This window comes from Humulus lupulus, chromosome 6 (assembly GCF_963169125.1).
Source record: "Humulus lupulus chromosome 6, drHumLupu1.1, whole genome shotgun sequence".
NCBI lineage: Eukaryota > Viridiplantae > Streptophyta > Magnoliopsida > Rosales > Cannabaceae > Humulus > Humulus lupulus.
The window spans coordinates 220,564,833-220,591,660 of record NC_084798.1 but is presented as its reverse complement, the minus strand read 5'-3'; the positions used below and the strand labels follow the sequence as shown (position 1 = coordinate 220,591,660).

The 26,828-nt window shown below is 29.4% G+C and overlaps 3 protein-coding genes across 9 annotated transcripts; 2 read left to right on the top strand and 1 right to left on the bottom strand.

Moving 5' to 3' along the window:
• Nucleotides 1–21: 21 nt before the first annotated feature.
• LOC133783444 (probable galactinol--sucrose galactosyltransferase 1) lies at nt 22–4,872 on the top strand. The gene is made up of 13 exons (XM_062223073.1): nt 22–321; nt 1,369–1,595; nt 1,702–1,792; nt 1,876–1,924; nt 2,145–2,236; nt 2,320–2,427; nt 2,508–2,642; nt 2,734–3,144; nt 3,231–3,372; nt 3,533–3,600; nt 3,687–3,821; nt 3,918–4,135; nt 4,340–4,872. Exons 1-13 carry the CDS (start codon nt 128–130, stop codon nt 4,714–4,716), a joined length of 2,247 nt encoding a protein of 748 aa, XP_062079057.1. The 5' UTR covers nt 22–127; the 3' UTR covers nt 4,717–4,872.
• A 2,000-nt stretch (nt 4,873–6,872) lies between these two features.
• On the top strand, nt 6,873–11,064 carry LOC133783445 (cytochrome c oxidase assembly protein COX15-like). Of its 4 annotated transcripts, none has more exons than XR_009870898.1 (9): nt 6,873–7,070; nt 7,971–8,159; nt 8,565–8,863; nt 9,043–9,268; nt 9,361–9,606; nt 9,731–9,841; nt 10,093–10,224; nt 10,313–10,535; nt 10,694–11,064. XR_009870898.1 is itself a non-coding variant. In XM_062223076.1 (9 exons), exons 2-8 carry the CDS (start codon nt 7,983–7,985, stop codon nt 10,481–10,483), a joined length of 1,362 nt encoding a protein of 453 aa, XP_062079060.1. In that variant the 5' UTR covers nt 6,873–7,070; nt 7,971–7,982; the 3' UTR covers nt 10,484–10,519; nt 10,694–11,064. The 4 variants fall into 4 exon arrangements, 3 of the variants coding, with proteins under 3 accessions (XP_062079060.1, XP_062079059.1, XP_062079058.1); XM_062223076.1 differs by having other exon boundaries at nt 10,313–10,519; XM_062223075.1 differs by having other exon boundaries at nt 10,313–10,519; nt 10,627–10,707.
• Nucleotides 11,065–13,947: 2,883 nt separating this feature from the next.
• On the bottom strand, nt 13,948–26,089 carry LOC133783443 (wall-associated receptor kinase-like 6). 4 transcript variants are annotated; one of them, XM_062223069.1, is made up of 6 exons: nt 25,952–26,089; nt 25,569–25,619; nt 25,326–25,489; nt 20,924–21,901; nt 19,013–19,120; nt 13,948–15,364 (listed from the first exon to the last, which is right to left on the bottom strand). In XM_062223069.1, exons 4-6 carry the CDS (start codon nt 21,852–21,854, stop codon nt 14,148–14,150), a joined length of 2,256 nt encoding a protein of 751 aa, XP_062079053.1. In that variant the 5' UTR covers nt 21,855–21,901; nt 25,326–25,489; nt 25,569–25,619; nt 25,952–26,089; the 3' UTR covers nt 13,948–14,147. The 4 variants fall into 4 exon arrangements, with proteins under 4 accessions (XP_062079053.1, XP_062079052.1, XP_062079054.1 ...); XM_062223068.1 differs by having other exon boundaries at nt 25,326–25,619; XM_062223070.1 differs by lacking the exon at nt 25,569–25,619 and having other exon boundaries at nt 25,326–25,500.
• Nucleotides 26,090–26,828: the final 739 nt, after the last annotated feature.

Here is a 26,828-nt window from a genome sequence, read left to right as displayed (position 1 = left end):
ATATATAACATTATAAATATCATACCAACCAAGCTAGCTAGACAGATCACAGACTCATTTATATTATATCTTATAGAAAATAATAAAAAGCTGTGTTTTGTTTTGTGGGTTTTGGTGGAGGAGAACGATGACGGTCGGAGCAGGGATAACGGCGGCGGAGGGCAACTTGACGGTGTTGGGGCACACTGTGCTGGTGGATGTTCCTGACAACATTGTTGTCACTCCCGCCGCCGGTGCTGGTGATTTGGCTCGTGGGGCATTCCTTGGTGTTGTTTCTGATCAGATTGGTAGTCGCCGTGTGTTCACTCTCGGCAAGCTTCAGTAAGTTTCATATCATATATGTATACGTATGTATGTATGTATGTATGTATGTATGTATACCATGTGTATGTATAAATGTGTGAATACCTCTTCAACGTTGTTTTGTTAAGAACAGAACAAAGCAGAGAGAATTGCCTGAAAAGCTTTTTGTATAATGCAAAACCCAGATAAAGTTTCCAATTTTCTCACTATTTTCTGTTTTATAATATATATTTTTTTACATCTATATATGTATAATGTATATTTAAAATGCTCTGCATAAAAAGTCTGTTTTGAACTAGAAAACTCATTTGGGGTTCTCTCATTCACCAGGTTTTTTAACATTACATAGTGTGTGTGTGTGTATATGTATATGTATGTTTATGTAATATATACATGTGTACATTTATGTACAAACGTGTGAGTATCTCTTCAATTTCGTTTTTAATTGATCTTTATTATTAAGAACAGAGCAAAGCAGAGCGAATTGCCTGAACAACTCTCTCTCTCTTTTTGAAATTCTGAAAAAACTTCTTATATGGTGCAAAAAAAAAAAAAGTTTCCAACTTTTTCTGTATTTTCTGTTTTTGGTGTTGTATTATTAGTCTCTTCTATTGTGCATTTGTGAACATTGTAGCTTTCTTTCTATTTGTTTCTTTCCAAAAAAACAAAAGACACAGAGAGAGAGAGAGAGAGCCTGCTTAATTGAGAAAAAAGTTTTGATTTTGAACTAGAAAAGTGAATTGGAGTTGTTTCTTTGATCAGCTTTACAAACATTTCTTAACACATCCAAAGTCTTTCTACTGTTATTCTAAGATATCATTGTAAAAAATCCTGACTGAAATTTAAGCTAATTTTGAAATTCTGAAAAACCAAACAAAGTTTCCAACTTTTTTCTGTAAAAAAATCCTGTCTGACTTCTAAGAAATAATTGTTGAATTTCACATTCTAAAGCCAATTTTTTTATGAGTTTTTCCTTTTGGGAACTTACATAACATAGTTTATATATATATATATTTATAATGTTTGTTGCTGTAATAATGGATTATGTATGGTGGTGGTGCACAGGGGGTTGCGTTTCATGTGTGTTTTCAGGTTCAAAATGTGGTGGATGACACAGAGAATGGGTTCTTATGGAAAAGAGGTTCCATTTGAGACTCAATTTTTGATTGTGGAAGCTCATGATGATGATCAATCTTCACTCTACACTGTTTTCTTACCCATTCTTGAGGGTGACTTCAGGGCTGTTCTTCAAGGGAATCAACATGATGAGCTTGAAATCTGCTTAGAAAGTGGTAATATACACATACACATACACATACACCATTATCAATATCAATAATCGATTGAGTCACAATTTTCTTAACAAAAAAATCAATTCTTTCTGAATAATGATTACAGGTGACCCTTCTGTTGTGGATTTTGTGGGAAGTCATTTGGTGTTTGTTGGAGCTGGATCAGACCCTTTTGATGTTGTCACTAATGCTGTCAAGTAAGTCTCTGATATCATATGATTTTGCTATTCAACTTTTGGGTTCTGATCTTTGACATTGTTCATTCAATTGTGCAATTCAGGACTGTTGAAAAGCATTTACAGACATTTTGTCACCGTGAGAGAAAGAAGGTTAGTTATCAATGCTTTTTTGTTTTTGCTTTCATTTTAAGTTTAAGACTTTTTCAACCGAAATGAGTGGCTGGAATGATCAGGGCATGTGGTTTGCTCCCAAGGACGGAGCCAGAATTTGTAATATAATTATAAAATTTATGAAAGAATCAAATGTTTTGTTTGCTCCCACAAGGTCTGAGGTTCGAGTCAATACTTATTTTGATGATGAATGGTTCAGATGCCAGACATGTTGAACTGGTTTGGATGGTGTACATGGGATGCTTTCTACACTGATGTCACTTCAGAGGGCCTTAAGCAAGGATTGGAGAGGTATTAATTGATTTTTTTATGCTTAGTTTAATTTCTTCAAATAGAAGGAGGTGCTCATTTGTTCTTTCTTTTTTCTATGGCAGCTTAGAGAAGGGTGGAAGTCCTGCGAAATTCGTCATAATCGACGATGGTTGGCAGTCTGTTGACATGGATCCTACTGGTACTGAACACAAGGCAGAAAACTCAGCAAAGTAAGTTCTTTTAGAGGGCGTGCTGGGTTCTTTTTGTGCTATTTGGTTGAGTTTCTTGCTAAGTTCTTTCTATCTTTCAGCTTTGCAAACAGGTTAACACATATTAAAGAAAACCACAAATTTCAGAAAGATGGCAAAGAGGGTCATAGAGTGGAGGATCCAGCTTTAGGTCTTCGCCATATTGTGTCTGATATTAGAGAAAAACATGCTTTGAAGTAAGTAAGAACTGTTGATTTGAAATGATGGTTCAACTTGGACTTCAGTCAATTTACACTCCTTGTTAACTTTGTTTTGATGAAATTTCAGGCATGTTTATGTGTGGCATGCAATAACAGGCTACTGGGGTGGTGTTAGACCAGGAATTACCGAAATGGAACACTATGAATCCAAGATGACTTATCCTGTTTCATCCCCTGGAGTTCAGTCCATTGAGGCTTGTGATTGCTTGGAAAACATTACCAAGAATGGTCTTGGACTTGTGAACCCTGAGAAAGTTTTTAACTTCTACAATGAGCTTCACTCCTACCTCTCATCAGCCGGCGTGAATGGTGTTAAAGTTGATGTTCAGAACATTCTTGAGACTCTTGGGGCAGGCCATGGTGGAAGGGTGAAACTGGCTAGAAAATATCATCAGGCATTGGAGGCATCTATTGCCAGAAACTTTCCTGATAATGGGATTATTTCTTGTATGAGTCATAACACAGATGGTTTATACAGGTAGCTAAGCTCTCATGAATTCAGATTTTGTTTGCAACTGAGTTGGCATGGCACTTATGTTTTTTCCTTTCTTGGTTTTGTTTTAGTGCTAAACGAAGTGCGGTTATAAGGGCTTCAGATGATTTTTGGCCTAGAGATCCAGCCTCGCACACAATTCATATTGCATCAGTTGCTTACAACACTGTTTTCCTTGGTGAATTCATGCAGCCTGATTGGGATATGTTTCATGTGAGCTTCGAAAACTATTATCACAAAATCCAAGTGTGGTAGCTCGAACGTTCAGGCATGTGGTTTGTGCCACAATGTCTGAGGTTCGAGTCCCTCACCTTAAGTAGTGTTATTCTTAATATGTTAGGCTTCTTATTTTGTGTTTCTTTCCGAATGTTAGAGCCTGCATCCAATGGCGGAATACCATGCAGCAGCACGAGCAGTAGGAGGATGTGCTATCTATGTTAGGTATTGTCTTTGGTTACATTCTGTCTTTCTGTTCAAACACTTAGTAGAAGAAATGGTTGTCATATCAATTATATCTACCAATGCAGTGATAAGCCTGGTCAACATGACTTCAATCTTCTGAAGAAGCTTGTTCTTCCTGATGGTTCAATCTTGAGGGCCAGACTACCTGGAAGACCAACAAGGGATTGTTTATTTTCGGATCCTGCCCGAGATGGAAAAAGGTACTCCAAGACTACTGCTCTAGTCTAGAGCTTTTACTCCTCTTGTTGTTCACTCCCATGTTCCTCAAAAAAGTTCACTTGTGCAACAATTTGCAGCCTTCTGAAGATTTGGAACATGAACGCAATTTCTGGAGTTGTTGGAGCCTTCAACTGCCAGGGAGCAGGGTGGTGCAAGGTTGGGAAGAAGAACCTTATCCACGATGAACACCCAGGCACAGTCACTGGGGTTATTAGAGCCAGAGATGTTAATTATCTGCACAAGGTGGCTCATAAGAACTGGAGTGGTGATGCTGTCATATTCTCCCATCTTGGTGGTATGTTTGTTATCAAAACTTGATCTCACTAACTATTGAATCTCTTGTTAGAAAGTGGAAAATAAATAAGAATTGGTAAATATAGTGAAGCCTCAAGAATGCTATTCTCTCGCCAATGAAACTCGCTGCATTCAATCTCACACACTATTTTTCACTCACTAGTGCTTTTAAACCGATAGAAATTGTTTGATTATAAATTTGCAGGAGAAGTAGTGTATCTTCCCAAGGATGCATCTTTGCCAGTGACACTAAAATCAAGAGAATACGAAGTGTTTACTGTGGTTCCAGTGAAGGAGTTGTCCAATGGAGTGAGATTTGCTCCAATTGGGCTAACGAAGATGTTGAACTCAGGAGGAGCCATTAAAGGAGTGGATTATTATGATGATGAGTCCAAAAGAGTGGAGATGAGAGTTTGTGGTTGTGGCTTGTTTGGAGCTTATTCATCCACAGCACCTAAGAGAGTTGTAGTTGATTCAGAGGATGTGGAATTCGAATTCGACGAAACATCTGGTTTGGTGAGTGTCGTTTTGAGAGTTTCAGAGCAAGAATTGCACCTTTGGAACATAACCATTGAGCTCTAGAGTCTAGAGTAGAGTGTTGTTTAACTTGTGTTGAACATAGCTTTTCATTTATCATAACCGAACTCATTTTAATGCCATGTTATATCATGTGTTAAAAATTAGTATCCATTACTCATTTGTGGAAGTATTATAAGCCAAAATCTCAATTGTATTGCATGTTGGTGTTTTCATCATATACATGAATGTTGCTAAATTATTATTACTTGACTAAAAGTGACATAATAATAATAACAAAAATTATTAGAAATTTTTGGTTTTTTTAAAAAAAAATAATTTGTTGCTAATTTATAGTAGATTATATTATATGTTTAATATGATATTATTTTAATAAGTGAGTTTAAATTTAATTAAATTTTATTTAAGTTATAAAACGTATGATTTTATTATTTTTAAATAATTATCATTGTAAAATATTTCAAAAATATCATATTTTAATTTATTTAATTATTTATTATTTTTAAATAATTATCATAGTAAAATACTTCAAAAATTCATATTTTAATTATTTATTTTATTTAAGTTTAATTCATGTTTACAAACTACCATTAGATATAATAATATTCTGTTAAATATAAGAATATTCTATTAAAGTTAATATCAAAAAAATAAAAGACTGTTGAAACCAATAATTTATATTATCTACACACTTATTGTATAGAAGAGATATGTGACAATTCTCCTATAGATGCTTCACTTTAAGCTTTACTGGTGAGGCTCTCAATGTTCTCGATCTTTAAACAGTTTTCGGTACGATTTTTTTTATGACCGTGTAGCTATTTAGAGCATCCGCGCGATTTTTAGAAAATTCTAAATAGTTTATAGTACCGAAAACTAAGTTTAAACATATTATTGCACGTGTGACTACTTTTTTTTTATGCGTGTGGAAAGCAAACTATTCGGAATTTTCTGAAAATTTGCAGGATGCTCTAAACAACTACAATATATACAGTCATAAAAAAATCACGTCGAAAACTTTTTAGAATCGAGAATAGCTGAGAGCCCCACTGGTAGGGCTTAAAGTGAAGCCCTATTTGAGAATTGTCGTCTTTTTTGGAGAGAAATTAATGATTTTGTTTCGCATTTTGAGATTTGACTCAGGTTGCCTGCTATTGCTTATTGAAGATTAACCTTAAAAAATAAATCATTGAAGTTATGGTATAACTTTAAGATTTACACTTATATAATTAAAATAACAAACACCAACAAAAAAAAACAGTAGACCGAAAATTCGGTCAAACTTTATCTATAAAATGAAAATTATAGTTCTTTCATTTGAATTAAGTCTTTCTAATCTATAAAAATGATATGTAACAACTTAATAATAAAATTTTCTCAATAGAAAAATTATATAATATAAAAAGTAAGTTTGTTCTTTTTTAAAAAAAATTAATTTTTCATAAATTTATCTTTGAGAGTGTAATATCTTTATCTTTTTTATTATGAATATTCAATTTTTTTTATTTAATTATCAGTCAAACAAGTTTAAAGTTACAAAACAAAATTCATAAAAGAATGGTTTTTATTCCTATATGAAAAAATCAATGCATAATCATAACAAAGTAATTCTAAAAAGTTGAGATTTTTCATTTGTGTTCTTCTTTATCAACTTTATATAATTTTTTTTGGGGAATTTTTCGGTGCATTCCAAAAAGGGGCACACCGGTACATCTTCTCTAGTTTTTGGCTTGAGAAGTATTTTCAGCGTAATTTTTTTATGCTCGTGTATATTACAATTTTTCAAGAAATTTCAAATAATTTAAAATGTAAAAAACAAAGTTCAAATAACTTGTTGTATGCTTAACTAATTTTTTTTTATAGACGTTGGAAATTAATTTGTTTAAACCTTATTTTTTGAAGTGTAAAATATTTGATATTTTATAAAAAATTGTAAAATACTCTAAATAACAACACTGTATACTGTACACGGTCATAAATTTTTTTTTAACAAAAATACTTTCCAAACCAAATATAATAAAAGAATCACTTAAAAAAGAAAAGACATTTTCACAAATTTCTCATTAATTAATTTTATATTTTTTTAAACTACACACGAAAAAAAAAGAATAAGTCATAATTTTAATTTTTCCTTCTTTATTTCTCACCAAATTCTCTTTAAATAAATAAATAATAATAATAAAAAACAATCCTTTGTATTAAAAAAAACCATCGCAGGTCACAACCGACTGTCTCTCCTTTTTTCGAAGGTTTTATAGAAGAAAGAGAGAGCTTTTACTCATCTCAAGCTTGGAACTTTTCTCTCATTCTCTTCCTTTCTAAGTTGTCTCTCAGACCTTCTTTTCACATTCCGTTGCAGATTACTTAGCATTTTGATTTCGAATAACAACCTTAATCAGGTATTACCATTTTTTCTCTCTTTATGTGCTCTGATTTTGTATTTACATGAAATGTTAAATGATTTTTAGTTTGAATAGGAAAGTGTGTGTATTTAGTTGCAGAATCTTGTACAAAATTTAGTTTTTTTTCTTGGGTTAAGTATGTATTTGACTATTGCATTTATTCATTCTCCCTTTATCACACTACGTATTCATTCTCAACTCAATTCTCTCTCGGAGGAGGCTCAATTCGTCTCCATTTTATGGCTTTGTGTATTTAGTATTGTGGTAGTTGTTATATGTATATAAATATATATATATATTTATATTTATAGATAGATAGATAGATAATATTTGATAAAATGTAGGTGTTGTAGTTGGTATGTGTAGTGTTTGATAAAATGTCTGTGTGAAGAATTGATTATAGTGACGACAAACTGCTTCATGTTTCGTTGTTCAATGTTATTAGAAACAAAAGATTGAGTTCAGGGGTCATGAATCATTAGTAGCATGTGCAAGGTTTTGTTGTTCTTAATAAACCATAGTATGGCTAAAGCTAATGTCTCAACACCCATCATTAGATTGAATAACTTTCATCTTTCTCTTGTATATGTTTCAACCTTTGACAACTATTTCTACAATTTTTTTGTTAGGAAGCTTTATATTGAACTCCTTTAGTTACTTGGCATGAGATTAGATTGGAAATCCTTTAGAATTTGCCATTTCTATATGCCACCAACCACAACACGGTTGTAATTGCTTGCTAGTAGAATCTCAGTTGTGATTTGAAAATGGTTTATGATATAATTATTTTACTAGTTTCCAAAGAAAATACATTTTATTATTAAAAAAAGTTAGTAGAAGCTAAAACCCTATATGGGCTGGTAAAACCCTCACACATTGGCATTGGTATTGAGACAGAAAGAAAGAGAGATGTTCCGGAGCCGATTATCACCATTTTTGTTGGTGAAGAGTAACCGCAAGGCTCTCTACAACCACATCACCCAAGCAACATCATCTTCGTCTAAAGTTGCAAGGGAGGAGACATCTAGATTTTTCTCCACTGGAATCGTACGGAGAATTCTGCATGACTTCCGATCTTCCCCTAAGGTTCTTCTATCTTTATCTTTAGAACTAAGAGATTGTACTTTGCTAAATTTTGTTATATGGAAACTTGAACCAACTTCAAACACTTTGAGCCGAATTGATTAGCTTCAACTTCATTAAATGCCATTTCGAGACACCCAAAATGACAACTTTCTCATTTTTTATATATATGTAATCCATAAAGCATTGTCACAGTAGTCATAGATTTGATTGTGGAGTTCTGTAAACTGTCATTGCAATTGTAGATATCATGTGTTTCTTATGGCGACCCTGTATTCCATGACAATTAATTGTAATGAAAGTCTTTGTTCTAACTCTGTTTCGCTTGGGGATTGGAACACAATTCATGTATAGTGTTCATGCAATTTAAATGTAATACTTGTGTAACAAGTTTATAATGCAATTCAGGGTCAGTATGTGCCATCTTTGAGAAATGTTTCCACCGTGCAATCTCTTAATGCAAAAAGTAATGAAGGACTGAAGCTACTTGTAAATGGAGGACCTCATGCTCAGAAAATGGTTGGGATATGGCTCTTTGGCTCTGCTGCTTGGGTGTTTAGTATGGTCGTACTTGGAGGTGTTACACGACTAACAAGATCTGGTCTTTCGATGACTGATTGGAAGTTTAGTGGTGGGCTCCCTCCTCTATCGGATGAGGAATGGTTACAGGAATTCGAGAAGTACAAGCAGTCTCCTGAATATAAGCGGTCAGTGAAAGAAGAACAGTACATGTATTTGTAGCATTGCTAATGGTTTGTGATGCTTAGCTTTCTAGTTTTTAACGGTTTTGAGGTGAACTCTTTTGGAGTTTGAACAAAGATTATTTTATGGCATTTGCTATAATCATAATAATATTTTTTGAATTTATGGATGATGGTTTTTTCAGGGTTAATCGAGGAATGAGCATTGATGATTTCAAATTTATATACTGGATGGAATATGCTCATCGTATGTGGGGAAGAGCTCTTGGTATCATGTTTGCTTTGCCATTTTCATATTTTCTTCGTAAGGGATATATTACCGTACGACTTGGACTGAAACTCTCTACTCTTTTCGCCCTTGGTGCTGGGCAGGGTCTGATTGGATGGTGGATGGTTAAAAGTGGTTTAGAGGTAGGACACCTTATATTAAGTGTATTTGCAAATTTGAATCGAAAAATGTTGCGGTTTGCGCCTTTTTAAATGATCTCTCTTTTTTCAAATAGGAACCACCATCTGAATATGCACAGCCTAGAGTAAGCCCGTATCGGCTTGCAGCTCATCTCACTTCGGCATTTGTTATATACAGCGGCCTTCTTTGGACAGGTCTCTCGGTGGTAATGCCCGAACCACCTGCAGAATCAATGTCCTGGGTTAAGGGGGCTGCAAAAGTAAAGAGACTTGCTCTTCCTGTCAGCTTACTCGTCGGCATTACTGCTGTCTCAGGAGCATTTGTTGCAGGAAATGATGCTGTATGTAACTTCAACTGTTATTGTGTTGCTCATAATTTTTTACAAATTAATTAGTAGGTAGTATGCAATTTTTTTTGTTTTTTTGCTAGTAGCATATCATGATAATGATTTTGTGAATTTCCAGGGACATGCCTACAATACTTTTCCGAAGATGGGCGACACATGGATACCTGAGGATGTTCTAGAAATGAAGCCACTTATTCGCAACTTCTTTGAGAATACTTCGTTGGTGCAGGTAATTTTCCTGTGGTGTTTCTTTACTGTGTATTAATGAGTGAATTCCTTAGCATGATTTAGGTTCAGTCTGTCGTTAAATTTTGATTCATAAAGGGATTCATGAGATCTCGAATTCAGAAAAATATCTTTTAAGCCATTGATCTGCGAGCTCAATGGCTCATACTCTATATGACCAGTAGTTTCCTCAGTTCTGTGTGAACCTATACTCATCAATGTGATCATAGAATATTCCTTTAACCACATTTACAGCTTGACCATCGTATCCTGGCAACAGCCACTTTAGTTTCAATCGCCTCGTTATGGTGGTTAACGAGGAAGGTGGATCTTCATCCTGCAGTTCGATATTTGATTGGAAGCACTGTTGGCATGGCTGGTCTTCAGGTACATATGTTCCGATAACTCAATTTCTATGAATGTTCTTCTGACTATAAAGATCCAAACTTGGTTCCTCCCCTTGTAATCATTGCAGGTTACCTTGGGGATATCTACCCTTTTGTCATACGTGCCAGTTTCCCTGGGCAGTGCTCATCAAGCTGGGGCTTTGACACTAATGTCACTGATGATCCTTCTCATTCACACTCTGAGGAAGCCATCGCCCTTTCTTCTTAAATCTCTGCCTAAAGTTGCCAAGACAATCTAGCTTACTGCACAAATTTATGCAAATCCTGCCCTTTTGGTTGGTGTTTCTGATCGTGAGTTCTTTCTTATTTTGTCATAAGAAAAATTCGTTTCATAAACGCATAATGCTCGGCTTTTGTTTTTTTTCTTCTTCTTCTTGTTTAGCTAATGTGATTTATTCAATTCCTCATTGTGGAACTTGAAACGTTATAAATTGATGAAATAATACAAGGACAAATTTCCTTCCTGGATGGTGCTTCGTGTTACAAGGGCCTTTGTGGTTAAAGAAACTTACCCCATTTTCGTTCATGGAGATCAGCTAGAAAAAGTTTGATGGAAGAAGACGTATCAGAGAACATTGATTGATCAGATAAGATATTTGTATATTGGAACGAGGTTGTGAGAGAGTGGTGATAAAGAATAGCACGAAACTAGATAAAGTATTACAATATATTTTAATACTATCTTTTTCTTCAGTAGTCAATAATGCATGTTATATTGTTTAAATTTGTGTTGTAATAAATTATCTAATTGTTATATTGTAATAAGTTTTACAATAATGATAAATGTACATAAAATGTGCACCAAAATGAGCAGTGCATACAGAAGCAGAACATATATGTCTAATATGAAAATTGTTGGCGACCCACAACACAAATTAAGAAATTTACTGCTAAAATACTAAAACTTTCATTTTTACTGACATTTAAATACCAAACTATTGTGTGCCTATTCATCATTTGATAGGACCATGTATATGACCATGTTTAGTATCTATAATCATAACTGACCAACCAAACTATAAAAAAAAACAGGAAATATACATATTTAATACCCTCTGTTTCATTGAAATATAATTTTCCTATCAGGTTCCTACATTTAAAAAAAAAAAATAGTAACAAATGGTACATTCTGCACTATTTTGGTCAATAAATTTTCTATAATATACAAATTAATCTTTTTTTTTATATATACTAATTTAGTAACACATTTGAAATATAATAATTTTGGTACCATCTAATAAGAGAAATTCCTATCAAATACCCTATATTTCTAAAATCAGTAACAAGTTTATAATGCAATTCAAGGTCAATATGTGCCATGCTTCTTTGAGAAATGTTTTCACCGTGCAATCTCTTAATACTTAGAAAATGGTTGGGATATGGTTCTTTGGCTTTACTGCTTGGGTGTCTAGTATGTTCGTACTTGCACGTGTTAGAACACTCACAATGGATGTTCTCCTCTATATTACAAAATATATCACAAAAACATACTTTATTATAATTTATCTCAAACTTTTACATTATACCATACATCAGTTTCTCTATTTTTTTCTCTACATCATTTAAATATTATATTTTTAAAAATATTTTATTCATTTAAAAAAATAAAATAATTAAATATAATACTATCACAATCATATATATATACAAAAGTTTATAAAAAATAATAAAATATTTATAGCTTGATAAATAGTATTTAACTACATATAGAGAAATACTATTCATTTAGGTAAAAAAAAAACAAGTTTACACCATTTAATGGAAGACTATTTAACCATTTTTCTCTATATTATAAAGAATAAAATATTTTACCTTCTCCATTGGGAGTACTCTTTACACGACTACAATATTTGGTCTTTCGATGACTGAAACATTCCAAAAGTAGTCCACAATTTTAATTTGTGCATATTCTAGCTTTTCATAATTATGTTGACTATCTGTTGCGAATTTTAACTACTGCGCAAGTATACGCAATTGAATAAACAAGTAATAATAGTGGAAATAGATTATCGTTCCGTCAGGGAATTGATCTACTAATTACCAATAGCAAACTTTTATTTCTATTTGACTAATGAAATTTTAATGACAATTAACAATGAACAATAAACTAAGAAAGCACAATTTAATTAACGAAATTTAATATAAGCGAAAGATTAGAGTATTCTAACTTCATCAACCTTCAATTCTATTCAATCAATAATACAACTAATATGTTTCTTTGATCTATGGTTATAGCAAGTTTACTAATGACAATTCTATTCTCTCTCAAGATATAAAATATTCAGTTTACCTGTGAATTTTCTACATGTCTGTGATAAATTCTACACATAAACCGCATTAAGAACAAAAACCTAATTGCTACACAAACCAATTTGATACTTTCGTTCTAAATTGAAATCTATGTCTATTGTCTAAAGCTATTCCAATTCTCACTTTTCAGATATTGAATTAAAACCAATAATCATGCAACAGATGGCCAATCAATTACAAGCATTAAACATAAGAACAATAGATAACCATAAATTCAAAGATTCATAGAAATTGCATTAAAGACGAATAGAATATCCAGTGACTACATTAAAATACTCTAAATACGAATTTAGTTCATAATATTAAACTTCATCATCCAATCTAAAATTCAAAAACATAAAAATAAACACAAACGAAATAAACGCGGATTCTTCTCTGTTTCTTTCTCTTTGCCGTCAGAATGCCTCCTCTTTCTGTCCCTCTCTATCTTCTTTTTATTCTTCTTACCAAAATCCCAAAAACCTACGAATTTCCATAATACTTTCCAAAAATACCCTCGTGCCGATATATCGCATATATGAGGCGATATATCGCCTGGTGAATTTTCTCGATAAAAACGCGAGTTTCTGATGTCGTTTCTGCAAAGCCAAAATTTGGAATTCCTTCTTATGCCGATATATCGCCCAAGACAGGCGATATATCGCCTATACCATATTTCCAAAGATTAGCCAATTTTCGGCTACTAAAACAAACATTTAACCAAATTCTCGAACAAATCAGAATTATAACGACAAACTGCACAAGTTCACCAAACAGATTAAATAGAAACTTTCTCTTGAGAAAAACAACCAAATCCATCTGAAAATGTTATAAATAAACGTACATTTTGTACGCTTATCACTATCCTTAGAATCTTTATCAATTATTTGTATCATCTCTAGTTCCATTGCTACTTTTTTCATGATAGGTCGATTCCTTCCACTCAAATGTAAAGATGCATCTTTGTGCAAGGTCAACAACAATTAAGATCTCTTCTTTTGGTTCATTTTTGATAACTTGATCATCAAGAATGTCAAAGAGACTAATTTTTCCTCCATTGTCATTGTGAAATATGTCGCCAAACATCTTCCTTCCTTTAACCCTTGTTGTAGATCTTGCTTTTTGTTCAATCAAGGGCTCAACAAGAACCACTCGATATTGATTTTTCTTTTAATAAATAAATTATATATTTAGATGAAAAAGTATATTAAGAATAAAGAGATGCTGTGTTTCATACCAAAAGAGATCGAGTATCGAAGAGGAGATTGAAAGGTTGTATATTTGTGTAAATATGCATGTTCACCATCATTCTCACTTGTAAGGATAATATTTATGGAGATAATATTTATTAGATAGTGGGCAATAAAAATTTGTATAAAAAGAACTAATTGGAAAAATAAAAAGGCCAAAACCATACAAAAACAGGAATAATACTATATTATTTTACATAGTAAAAGTACCAAGCATTGAATGCTTATACAATCAGATGAAACCAAAGTTAACAATATTAACCAATAAAGTAAACCACAATATATAATTGATCTCTAAATTCGAGATAGAAAAAAATAAGTGAAGAGTTCTACGTACAAAAAGGATATTACTATTTGTTCACCCTTACAACAATGGTAATTCTTGATGCAACGAGAAGCTAGTAGCAGCACTATCAAAAGCTAACCTTGTTGACGATGTGGAAACATTCCAAGAGTAGTCTGCAATTTCAGGTTGTGCATATGCTAAATCTTCATAATTATGTTGAATACCATTGGAATCTTTATTATCAATGCCTTTAATCCTCTCTAGCTCCTTTGCTACTTCTTTCATGGTAGGTCGATTCCTTCCATTCAAATGTAAGCATCTCTTTGCAATATCAACAACAATTAAGATCTCTTCTTTTGGCGCATCTTTGAGAACTTGACCATCAAGAATGTCGAACAATTTACTGCTCTTTTCCTCCATTGTCATCATGAAATATGTTGCCAAACTTCTTCCTTCCTCCTCTGACCTTGTTGCAGATATTGCTTTTTGTCCGGTCAAGAGCTCGACAAGAACCACTCCAAAACTATAAACATCACTCTTATCTGTGAATTGGCTAGACTGAAAGTATTCTGGATCTAGATAGCCAAATGTGCCATAAACTAAAGTGGTCAGGTGAGTTTGCTCTAAGGAGATAGTTCTTGATGTACCAAAGTCTGCAACTTTTGCTCTGAATTTTTCATCAAGGAGTATGTTCGTAGACTTGACATCTCGATGATAAATTGGAAAAGAAGCTGCCGAGTGTAAGTATGAAAGAGCTCCTGCAACTTCAGTTGCAATTCGTAATCTCATGTTCCATGTGAAAGGAAACTCTGCATTTTTGTCATGAATATACTGAGAAAGTGTTCCGTTTGGGATGAATTCATAAACTAGAAGTGGAACATCTGTCTCCAGACAACATCCCAATAGCCTGACAACATTTCTATGATTGATTTGTGTAAGAATGACAACTTCATTGATGAATTCAGAGAGTTTGGCTTCATCAATTATTTTAGACTTCTTTACAGCAACAATCTTTCCATCTTCCAACATTCCTTTGTACACAGTGCCTTGGCCTCCTTGCCCAAGAACTCTGTCTATATTGAAATTATCAGTTGCCTTCTCTAACTCTTTTGACTTGAACAACTTCGTTTGCTCGACATTGTTTTCACTTGAGTGTATCTGTTGTTCCAACAAAAGGCCACCATTTCGTTTGAAAAATGCTTTCTTGTGTTTAATTTCTTTTCTTTTCTTTATGAATATGTATAGTCTCCATATACTAAAAAGTAGAACTAATAATCCAAGAGGACTCCCCACACCTGTTTATCATGTATGAATAAATAAACATAATCATTCATTTATAGAAATATGGAATTTTTTAAAAACTTATTCTTAATTAGTTTGTAATTTTAAATAAGCATAAATTAAACTGAGTTTTTAATATTCTTATTTCTATTCTTCTAAAATTTAATTTTTTGATATAAGTTTTATAATATATAAATTGAAATTTATCAAACATTTGCTTTTTTTTCTTTCTGTTTTGGTTTCTAGGCTAGATAATGAAATATACTATTATTCATTTGATAAAAATATTGTTCAAAATACAATGCAAAATAATTTTTTGTGTTTTTCTTAAATTACAATGCAAACTAAGATCAATAGAAAGAGTGACAGAACAACTATTATACTAATTTCTGGTATTTTTCTCGCTGAAAAAAAAGATTGTCTAGATGCGTACAAACCTCAAACTTTAGGGTAGTTGGGTGACAAAAAAGCCTCAATTTATTTAATTAAAATTTGTGATAGATTTAAAATATATTTATAAATTTTTATTAAAAATATGATTAATTAAAATATATGGATATTGGCGGTAAAAATACATAATTTCTCAACACGATTACAGTTAAATTCCTAAGTTTTTTTCTTTTGCATCAAAAATACATCCTGCTACGCTTTTTTGGTAATCGTAGGTACCTAACAGTTAAGATGTAATTATTTCTTTTGGAAATGTGCTATAATTCAAATATTAATAACAAAATTAAAATATAATATAATGAAGCTCTTTTACTCACAAAATTTGTTGTGAGTAAAAGTATAAGATTTTTTGTAAAAATGAGAGATCAGGTGGATAGATGAGTTCTAATAGTAGAATAGATATCCCAATTACATTATTTTATTATTTAATTTGTATATCTCTTCTATATAATAAATGTGTAGATAAGGGAAATTCTTGATTTTAACAGTTTTTATTTTGTTAATGTTAACTTTAACGAAATATTTTTATATTTAATAGAATATTCTTATATTTAACGGTAGTTTGTAAACACTTAAATTTAAATAAAATAAAATAAATAATTGAAAAAAATTAAATTAGGATATTTTTGAGATATTTATAATGATAATTATTTAAAAATAATAAATAATTAAACAAATTAAAATAAGATATTTTACAATGATAATTATTTTAAAACTATAAATAATTAAACAAATTAAAATATGATATTTTTGAGATATTTTATAATGATAATTATTTAAAAATAATAAAATCATATGTTTTATAACTTAAATAAAATTTAATTAAACTTAAACTCACTTGTTAGAATAATATCATATTAAACATATAATATAATATACTATGAATTAGCAACAATTTTTAAAAAAAAAAAATAGCAAGAAAATTAAATTTAAAATCTACGTATAATATTTAATATTACATTAAACATATAGTATATAATCTCTTGTTATCACTCCCAAATTCAAAAATTAGAACAAATATAAACTTAAACAAAAATAAATAAATTATTTAATTAAAATATGATATTTATTTCAAAATTTATATGACATTAATATAAATTTAATAAAAATAATTAATAAATTCTATAAATAAAACTAAGCAAACGTGCTTGTATCTAGTATATATATGTGTGTAATTTTTAAATTTTGTTCCATTATATATTTCCAATATATATTATTATTGATTTTTATTTTTGGTGGAATGAATTCCTAGATGCACTACTATTATGAATTTTTACTATGTTTTACGTAATTAAGCACTAAAAAATATTATTTTATGATGAATAGATAATCACACATACATACAAAGAAAATTTTATATATCTATACTATATATATGCACGGATAATTTTTTTGAGTCATCCTTTTTTTTGTCTGGTAGTGATAGCTGATTACATTCCTGTTTTTCTTTTTTTGTTCACTATTACCGTTTCATCGCTGGTCATCTATTTTTTTTGTCTTCTCTTATTAAAAAGTTATATATATATATAGTAAGAAGTATATATTATTAAACAATTTTATTATTAAATAATTATTACTTGTATACTTTCTTATCTTACATATACTACTTTCTTACTTACTTTTATACCCTTTATTTTAGCTTCTTCTAGGGAGTTTATTGTAATTTAACACCAAATTTTATTTTGTTTATTATATATCTCATTAACTACATACTTCTCATCTCACCGTCTTTATACTGTTTCCACCTGGTTGTTCCTGCTTCAGTCTTACTTTTTTTTTTGTTGCAGAAATTGACACACCATCCACCACGTGTTATATTTATACAAATTTTTTTATTGTTGGATGTTCAATTGATTCTAAAAAAATATATGTATATATGCTCATAAATCTCATTTAATTATATTTGTAAAATTATTTGCATAATTTTACGATAAGATATATATTTATTTGTTTCTCCAAATTCTTGATTTTATAATATGATCTAATTTAATGGAGAGCATGTATTTTTACAACTAATCTCCTATATATCTATACTATATATATATATCTAAAAAATAATAATGCCGGGGTCATAGCTTCAATTAGGCTTTTGCTGCCAAAATAATTAGTTGCTACATCCATATAAACCCAGGTTTGGGCTTGTTCAAGAGAATTTTCAAGACCAAAATATTTTGTGATAAATTGCACATCCTTCTTTTTTGTTTTTTTTTACTTATTTTGTTTTTTTATATTTCTTTAATCATAAAATCATCACACGTATAGACATTGTATTACATTATTTTGTCTTTTATTGAATAAATAAAAATTTGACACTTATCTTTTATTATTAATATTATTTACTTATTATATTTTTTGTTACTTTTTCTTGTCTTCTCAAGTTATTTTTCTTTATGTGGAACCATCATCCATCATGTAATGTTTTAATACTATCATTGTATACTTTCGTTTTTTCTTAAATTAATTACTCAGTAAAATTTATTCGAATATTTCTATTTTTATTCCCTTTCTTCTCTTATTTTGTATTGAGGTTTATTTTTTAATAGTATTTTTTAAAAATTATGTAATGAAAATGTGTTCTTTTTTCATCATTTAAATAAATTGTCTGTATTAATGTAATAACTGTGTTAGTTTTATTTTCTATTGAATCTCCTCATTTAATTTTTACTTTACACATCATTGAAGTTTTTAAGAATAATTATATCTATAATTTATTGATTTCCAATGTAATCATTATTATTTTTTTAATGGGAGAATGAGGCATTTTATTTCTGCCAAATTAGTAAACTATTTGTGAAGTTGTCAATAGTCTCATGAAATATTTCGAAAAATATTAGTTTACAACCAAGTTATTTTTTCACAGACTATGAATTTATTAAACAAAGAAAAATGGTCAGAGAACTAGAGGAGTGGAAAAATACATAATAATAATAATAAAAAAAACTTAAATTCAATAAGTAATTTATGTAATTCAATTTTCAAGCTCGAGAGTAACTAATTATTAATTATGAACTATTTGTTTATATTATTATTTACTTTCTTCACGTACAAAAATACAAAACGCAAATATATTTTTTTACTCATTTATTTTGAAATTATTTTGAGTCTCCTGACAAGAAGCAAAACACAAGAGAAAAAATAATATTGTCAACGGGTTGCTCGTGCTTTACACTAGTATATATATATATATATATGCATTGGGTATAAAGACATACCTATAAAGATAGCTTTGCGTTTATAACTACAGCGATAGTACCCGAAAGTGTTCACGCAAGTAGATCCTCCGTAGCAATACGCTCCTCCCTCAATGCATTCATTAATATCTGAGAATTAAATAGCACATAATTTTTTTAGTTAATATAAAATTTATTATTTATTTATTTATTATCATATATATATAGATTATAAAAAAAATTACTGTAACTATAATAATAAGTCTTAACTAATTGCATTTATGAACAACCTTTATATATGAGGAACTCATAAATCTTTCTATATAAAAAGTGCAGAAATTCTTGACTTTAAAAATTTGTTTGGTTAACTTTAACAGAATATTTTAAATATTTAACGAAATATATTTTTAAAATTAACTAAAAAATAATATTTATTAATTATATTAATATAAATTCAAATATTATAAAATATATTATTATTATTATAATATTTAATATAAGACTATATAAAATAATTATATTAATATGCATTTAAATTTAAATTCAAATGTTATTAAATACTATTATTATAAGAATATATAATACAAGACTAGATATTTAATAATTATATTAATATAAATTTAAATGTTACTGTTGACGCCGTTTTTCGTCAACTTAAAATGTTAATTTAAATAGTTTTATTAGTCACAACCTATTATTTTTAGTGATAAAGTTTGTTGTGACTAAAAATACATTTAGTGACAATAAATTGTGATTTTTTTTACATATACTTTTAGCCACAGACTTTTTAGTGATGACATAGGTAAGATGATTTTTCTTTAGTCACAAATTTTTTGATTTTAGTCACAAAATTTATTATAACTAAAACTAAAAATTTTTGTAGAAACCAAGGATCAAACAAATCTATTTCATACAAAAATTTCACGTTCCGAAAACAAGAAAAATGTAATGGTATGCCCCTTTTGGGGGATGATTATAGAATTACCCTACATAATAATGGAATTGTTTCAAACACAAAAGAAAAAGCAAATATTGGAAAAACATATCCACCATTGAAAAGTCTTAGCTGAACTCGAGGAAAGAAAATGTCTTAATTTGCTTAGACCCTACCTTTTTAATTATCTGTGTTTGGTCCATGTATTAGAACTAGTACTTGATGTGGTCCAATAGTCAAGTCATCAACCAATATTTATGTTCATAAATTAAATGAAAAAGACATATTTTAGCTTGAAGAAGTCATTTATTTATATGGATCAGTTAGAATGCTTTGCAAGTTGAAATTTGCAAGTTGAAATCTTAAGCAAGCTTCTTGTTCCTGAAATTTTAAGTTTGATGAGATAATCAAAACCTATGACTTTTAACAAAATATTGACTAGCCTTGTGTTTACTAACTAAGTGCAAATCAAATAGTTGTATTCCTAGTTTTTTATGTAGATAATATCTTACTCATTGGAAACAATATTAAAAAAATATCATATGTGAAGAATTAGTTGAGCACAGATGAAGAATTTGGGTAAAGAAAGTTATAAATAAAAAGTGATCATGTATTCCTATTTCTAATAATTTATTATTTTATTATATTTGTTAATAATATTTATAAATAGAAATTGAAACACAATTTTCATACTATAACAAAAATTATAAAATTTAATATTAAAATTCATTATAAAAAAATGATAGTTTTACATATTTTTATTATATTTAGCAAATAATGTATGTAATTACATCAAATCTAATTAATGACATTTATCATGTTAAAAAATATATGCTCTTTAATTAAGTTTATATAACTTATATATATACACAATTATTTCACATTTGATTATCATTTTACATGTTTTGAGATTGTTAGTCATAGCTTATTTTTGTTATACATAACTAACAAAAACATCCAAGAATATATATATATATATGAATTAATTTAAATAATATTAGTGGTGGATTGAGGTTTACCTTGACACCCGTCCTGAATGTACGCATTCCCTCGAAATCCATAACCGCAGCGACAGCTGTATATCCTATCTAGAGAGGAATTTAAAGTACCATTATAGCTGTCGCAGTCGAAGCTGCTGGTTGGCAGAACTTGAGTTTTAAACATGTCGAAATACGTAACATTAAGGGACCAACTTAGTAGGGCGGGAACATAATAATCCAAATCATGGGATGTTTTGTATTTATCAATTTCATAACGATCAATCAGGAATGCATATTTGCAATATTCGTTATCACGATTTGTTGCAAGAGTCGTACTAGAATCATTATCCATGGAGATTTTGAAGCTGTCACCACCTTCGAAATAAGCACGACAACATTTAACGCCATCGTGGCAATTACTAAAATCAACATTATTACTACTATTGGATGATGATGAGCAGGTGGAACTGCTGCTGGTGCACCCATCCTGGACGAGGCTGATACCACTCCTTATTTGGTACTTGGCAACAAGACCACAACTTACTGCAACGAAGTCATTCTCAGAAGAATAGTAGAAGGGGCTTCCTGTTAAATTTGCTGATTTTTTGCTTGTCTTATTTGCACAGTTGAAGAAACTGATGGGGCTTCTCACCTGAACCCATTCGGGTTGTCTACTGTCGTAGTCGTTATCATATAACGAAATGTTAAGTACCTGTAGTTGTAGTTGAGTGTGTTTGAGGAAAGGCGTAGTAGAGTTGTGGCAGGAGATTTCGAACCATTTGTTAAGAAAACAATTGTTGGATGATGATGACCCAATTCCGAAAGGGAATGGAATAGTTACATCTCCACACTTTTCTGGACAACCAGGTTTCGCAAGTATAGCTAGTTCTGTTGACGACCTTGCCATTACGAACGATCCAATAATTATGATAACAAACAAGTAGTAGTTCAGCATAGTAGTCACTACCATTTTCTTCTTTCTTCTTTATTAATGATCACTTTGCCGTAATCTCGTATCTAAAAAATAAAAACAGTAAGAAATTTATCTAATAAAAGGTGATGTCTTTTTTTTTTTAAACAGTCGAGATATGCATGAAATATTGCTTTTTTCTTTCATTCTTACACTATTAAAGTTATGGCAATATGATATGCCAGATATAAAATATTTGCATCATGTCGAAATTAATAGAATGATACCATTAAATTTTATATATTATTCTACTTTTCCCAGGAATATACTACTTAAATAAAAACTATATATTGAGAAGAGGATATTTTGTGATACGTACCACAGAGAGAGATGAGCAAGTTGGAAATTTTGTTTGTGTGAATAAGGAATTTATGTGACACTAATGAGAATATATAATATTCCAAAGATATGTGAAATTCAATTTTTCTTTTTTTTCTTTTTTAAAAAAAAAAAAGAAAAGAAAAAGAAGAAGACATCCTATCAGTATGTGCATGTTCTTTTCAGCAGAAAAAAAAATAAAATAAAATAAAAAAGAAATAAGCATATATAGAAAACTCGAGGAAAAATCCACGAACTGAAAAATCTTTACTGATATATATGAACCAATATAGAAAACTCGAGTAAACATCCACAGCTGAAAAGTCTTTACTGAACCAAACATTCATGCATTAGAAGACCTGAAAAAAAATTTGTTGTCCCCGTTATACTGTCCCACCAATTAATTTTAGACACGTCATCTAATTTAATTAATTATTAATAAAATTATTTGACAACGTTAAAATAAACTAACGTTGTTTTCAATCCTCTCTATTCAATTAATGCTAAATTCTTTCTCCAAGAAAAGTAATAATAATATCAATTTATTTTTAAAAGAAAAATAATCTCAATTTAAATTTAACAATAATATCTATCAGTTTAATATAAAATTAGTTGAAAATTCTTATTAAAATTTAATCTCAATTAATTAAAAGTCCTATATTTTTGGTGACATTTGTTAAAAATCCTTATTAAAATTTAATCTCAATTAATTAAAAGTTTAATTTTTAACACTCTTTATAAAAGTTAAAATCTGATCATAAGTCATTACCAACATAACATAATTATGTGCGATTTTTTTTCAAATTTTTTTTATAAATTTTGAATAATTCACTATCCCCACTATAAATAAAGGTAACATTCAGTGATAACTTTTTAGTCACAACATATATTTTGTGTGACTAAATGCTACTTTTAGTAACAACAAAATATTACTTGTGACTAAAAAGTCATACTTAATCACAAGTTGTTACTAATATAGTGTTATTAGTCACAACCTATTATTTTTTTTTGACAAATAATTTTAACCACTGACTTTTTAGTAATGATATAGGTAAGATGATTTTTCTTTAGTCACAAATTTTTTTATTTTAGTCACAAAATTTATTATGACTAAAACTAAGATTTTTTGTAGAAACCAAAGATCAAACAAATCTATTTCATACAAAAATTTCACGTGCTTAAAACAAGAAAAATGTAATGGTATGCCCCTTTTGGGGGATGTATTATATAATTACCCTACATAATAATGGAATTGTTTCAAACACAAAAGAAAAAGCATGCATGTGTGCAATAAATTATTTAAATTCTAATTTCGACACCTAAAATTAATCTCAAACCTTTTGAAAATTTATGGGAATAACACTAAAAATTATGAAGTCTTTTATATGTACAACTTACTTTGCCTTGTAGCTCAAAATAATAAATTATACCTAGAAATGAACTGAATGATTCTGTATAGAAATTTAAAATAAATACTCTACTTTCTCATAAATATTAAATAAACTATATATTGAGAAGAAAGTAGATAATAAGAAATTAAAAAACATAAAAAATAAATATAGAGGGATAAAATTATTTCCAAGAAACAGCAAGATATGGTATGAGTTTATGAGATGTTGTGTTACTTACCAAAAGAGATCGAGCGTTTTTTATATTTCCCAGAGAGATCGATATGGAAAGTGTTAATTATTTTTTCATCAATGAGAAATTTGGAAGGTATATGTGTGTTTTAGTGAGAATATATATAATATTGAAAGACACACGAAATTAATTTAGGGAAAAAAGAAAAAGAAAATATAGAAGAATCGAGGAAACATTTCCACAGTTGAAAAGTCTGTGTTTGGTCCATATGTATTAGAAGATACTAACCATCATCGACTAGTACTTGATGTGGTCTAATAGATATTTTAGCTAGAAAGAAGTCTTTTACACGGATATGTCAGAAGTCATTTATATGGATTTGTCGTAATGCTTTAGAGTACCGGGATAAGAATGAAAAATTTGCAAGTTGAATAGGTATATTTTTGGATTTAAGTAAGTTTTTCGTTCTTAAAATCTTAGATTTGATGAGATAATTAAAATCTATGACTTTTAACAAAATATTGACGAATTTTGTGTTTACCAACTAAAGACAAATCAATTTATGTAGATAATATATTACTCATTAGAAATAATGTTAAGAAATTATCAATGGTGAAGAATTAATTGAGCACTTGCAAGTTATAAATAAAAAACATCATGTTTTCTATTTCTAATAATTTATTATTTAATTATATTTGTTAATAATATTTATAAATAGAAATTGAAACACAATTTTCATACTATAACAAAAATTATCAAATTTAATATTAAAATTCATTATAAAAAAATTATAGTTTTACATATTTTTATTATATTTAGCAAATAACGTATGTAATTACATCAAATCTAATTAATTACATTTATCATGTTAAAAAATATATGCTCTTTAATTAAGTTTATATAACTTATATATATACAATTATTTCACATTTGATTATCATTTTACATGTTTTGAGATTTTTATTCATAGCTTATTATTGTATTGTCTTATTAATATTAATTTCATGATAATTTCTTTTGTGAAGTTTATATGTATATTCATTTACTGTTATGCATCTTAGTTGCTTTCAAAAAAATTGGTGAAAAAATGGGCTTTAATTTTATAATCTCATTTTAATTTCTATTAAAAAAATATTTTATCAAGTAAGTCATTAAAATAATATATATTACTATGATCAATTTATATTTTGCATGGGTTGAATTTTCATATAATGACTTTTTATAATAGGTTTGTTCATAAATATCATTTTTTTTTTACTTTTTTCCCATCTCTGATTATTTTATTTTTTAAAAAATACTACCTTAGATTTTCAAAAGTACAATTTTTTTATAACCCGTTTTTTACATATTTCGGTTTATAACAAATTATTCTTATTTGTTACCGCTCCTTGTTTCGTACTTGGCAAAAGCACCACAACTTACTGCAACGAAGCCATTCTCATAAGAATAGTAGAAGGGGCTTCCTGTTAAGTTTGCTGATTTTTTGCTTGTCTTATTTGCACAGTTGAAGAAACTGATGGGGCTTCTCACCTGAACCCGTTTGTCATAATCATATAACGAAATGTTAAGTACCTGTAGTTGTAGTTGAGTGTGTTCGAGGAAAGGCGTAGAGTTGTGGCAGGAGATTTCGAACCATTTGTTAAGAAAACAATCGGATGATCCAATTCCGAAAGGGAATGGAATAGTTACATCTCCACACTTTTCTGGACAATCAGGTCTCGAAACTGTAGCTAGTACTGTTGAGGACCTTGCCATTAATAACCATCCAATAATTATGATAACAAACAAGTAGTAGTTCAGCATAGTAGTCAATACCATTTTCTTCTTTCTTCTTTATTAATAATCACTTTCACGTACGTCTCGTATCTAAAAAATAAAAACAGTAAGAAATTTATCTAATAAAAGGTGATGTCTTATATTTTTTTTAAACAGTCGAGATATGCATGCAGTATTTTTTTTTTTTTTCATTCTTACACTATTAAAGTTATGGCAATATGATATGCCAGATATAAAATATTTGCATCATGTCGAAATTAATAGAATGATACCATTAAATTTTATATATTATTCCACTTTTCCCAGGAATATACTATACTTAAATAAACTATATATATATATATTTATTGAGAAGACGTACTGCAGATAACAAGAAAAAGAAAACAATGAATTAATAAAAGAGGATATTTTGTGATACGTACCACAGAGAGAGATGAGCAAGTTGGAAATTTTGTTTGTGTGAATAAGGAATTTATGTGACACTAGTGAGAATATATAATATTCCAAAGATATGTGAAATTCAATTTTTCTTTTTTTTTTCTTTTTAAAAAAAAAAAGAAAACAAAAAGAAGAAGACATCCTATCAGTATGTGCATGTTCTTTTCAGCAGAAAAAAAATAAAATAAAATAAAAAAGAAATAAGCATATATAGAAAACTCGAGGAAAAATCCACAACTGAAAAATCTTTACTGATATATATGAACCAATATAGAAAACTCGAGGAAACATCCACAGCTGAAAAGTCTTTACTGAACCAAACATTCATGCATTAGAAGACATGGCCTACCCCTTTAATTTGAGATGTGGATTGCAAAGAAGACTCGAGCAATAATCAACAGCTTAAAAGTCTTTTTTGTTCAGTCATAAATGTATATTGTTATACGTCTAAGTCCACAATTATATACGTCTAACTCTAGAGTACTCTTATTGTAAATAACTTGAATCATTCCCTACCCCCATTGATTTGAACATATTAAATAGAGCAGGAAAGAAGTTAATTAGGAGTTGGAATTATTTGGCTTTATTTATTTTGTATAAATTAGCTTTTTAATATGTTCTTTTTAATTTCTTGTAATTTTTTTTCTTTATTCTTATGTTGTCTCTTGTCAAATATATATATATATATATATATAAAAGAAAAAAATTATTAAAAAAAAGAAAAAAAAATATGTAAAAAAAATGAATGAAAAAAAAAAGAACAAGATCAACATTTTTCATTTTCATCTTTTGTAGTTTTGTTGAAGAAAAAAAATGTCGAATAAAAAAAACAACAAAATCAACATTACTACATTTGTTTTC

Coding starts and splice junctions, on each gene's coding strand:
- LOC133783443 (XM_062223068.1), bottom strand. CDS start 21,854: ATGGTAGTGACTACTATGCTGAACTACTACTTGTTTGTTATCATAATT. Junction 19,121..20,923: donor CATTCAGGACGGGTGTCAAG/GTAAACCTCAAT, acceptor TTTAATTCTCAG/ATATTAATGAATGCATTGAG. Junction 15,365..19,012: donor ACGCAAAGCTATCTTTATAG/GTATGTCTTTAT, acceptor CATGATAAACAG/GTGTGGGGAGTCCTCTTGGA.
- LOC133783444 (XM_062223073.1), top strand. CDS start 128: ATGACGGTCGGAGCAGGGATAACGGCGGCGGAGGGCAACTTGACGGTG. Junction 2,428..2,507: donor AAGGCAGAAAACTCAGCAAA/GTAAGTTCTTTT, acceptor TCTATCTTTCAG/CTTTGCAAACAGGTTAACAC. Junction 2,643..2,733: donor AGAGAAAAACATGCTTTGAA/GTAAGTAAGAAC, acceptor ATGAAATTTCAG/GCATGTTTATGTGTGGCATG.
- LOC133783445 (XM_062223076.1), top strand. CDS start 7,983: ATGTTCCGGAGCCGATTATCACCATTTTTGTTGGTGAAGAGTAACCGC. Junction 8,160..8,564: donor ACTTCCGATCTTCCCCTAAG/GTTCTTCTATCT, acceptor AATGCAATTCAG/GGTCAGTATGTGCCATCTTT. Junction 10,225..10,312: donor TTGGCATGGCTGGTCTTCAG/GTACATATGTTC, acceptor TAATCATTGCAG/GTTACCTTGGGGATATCTAC.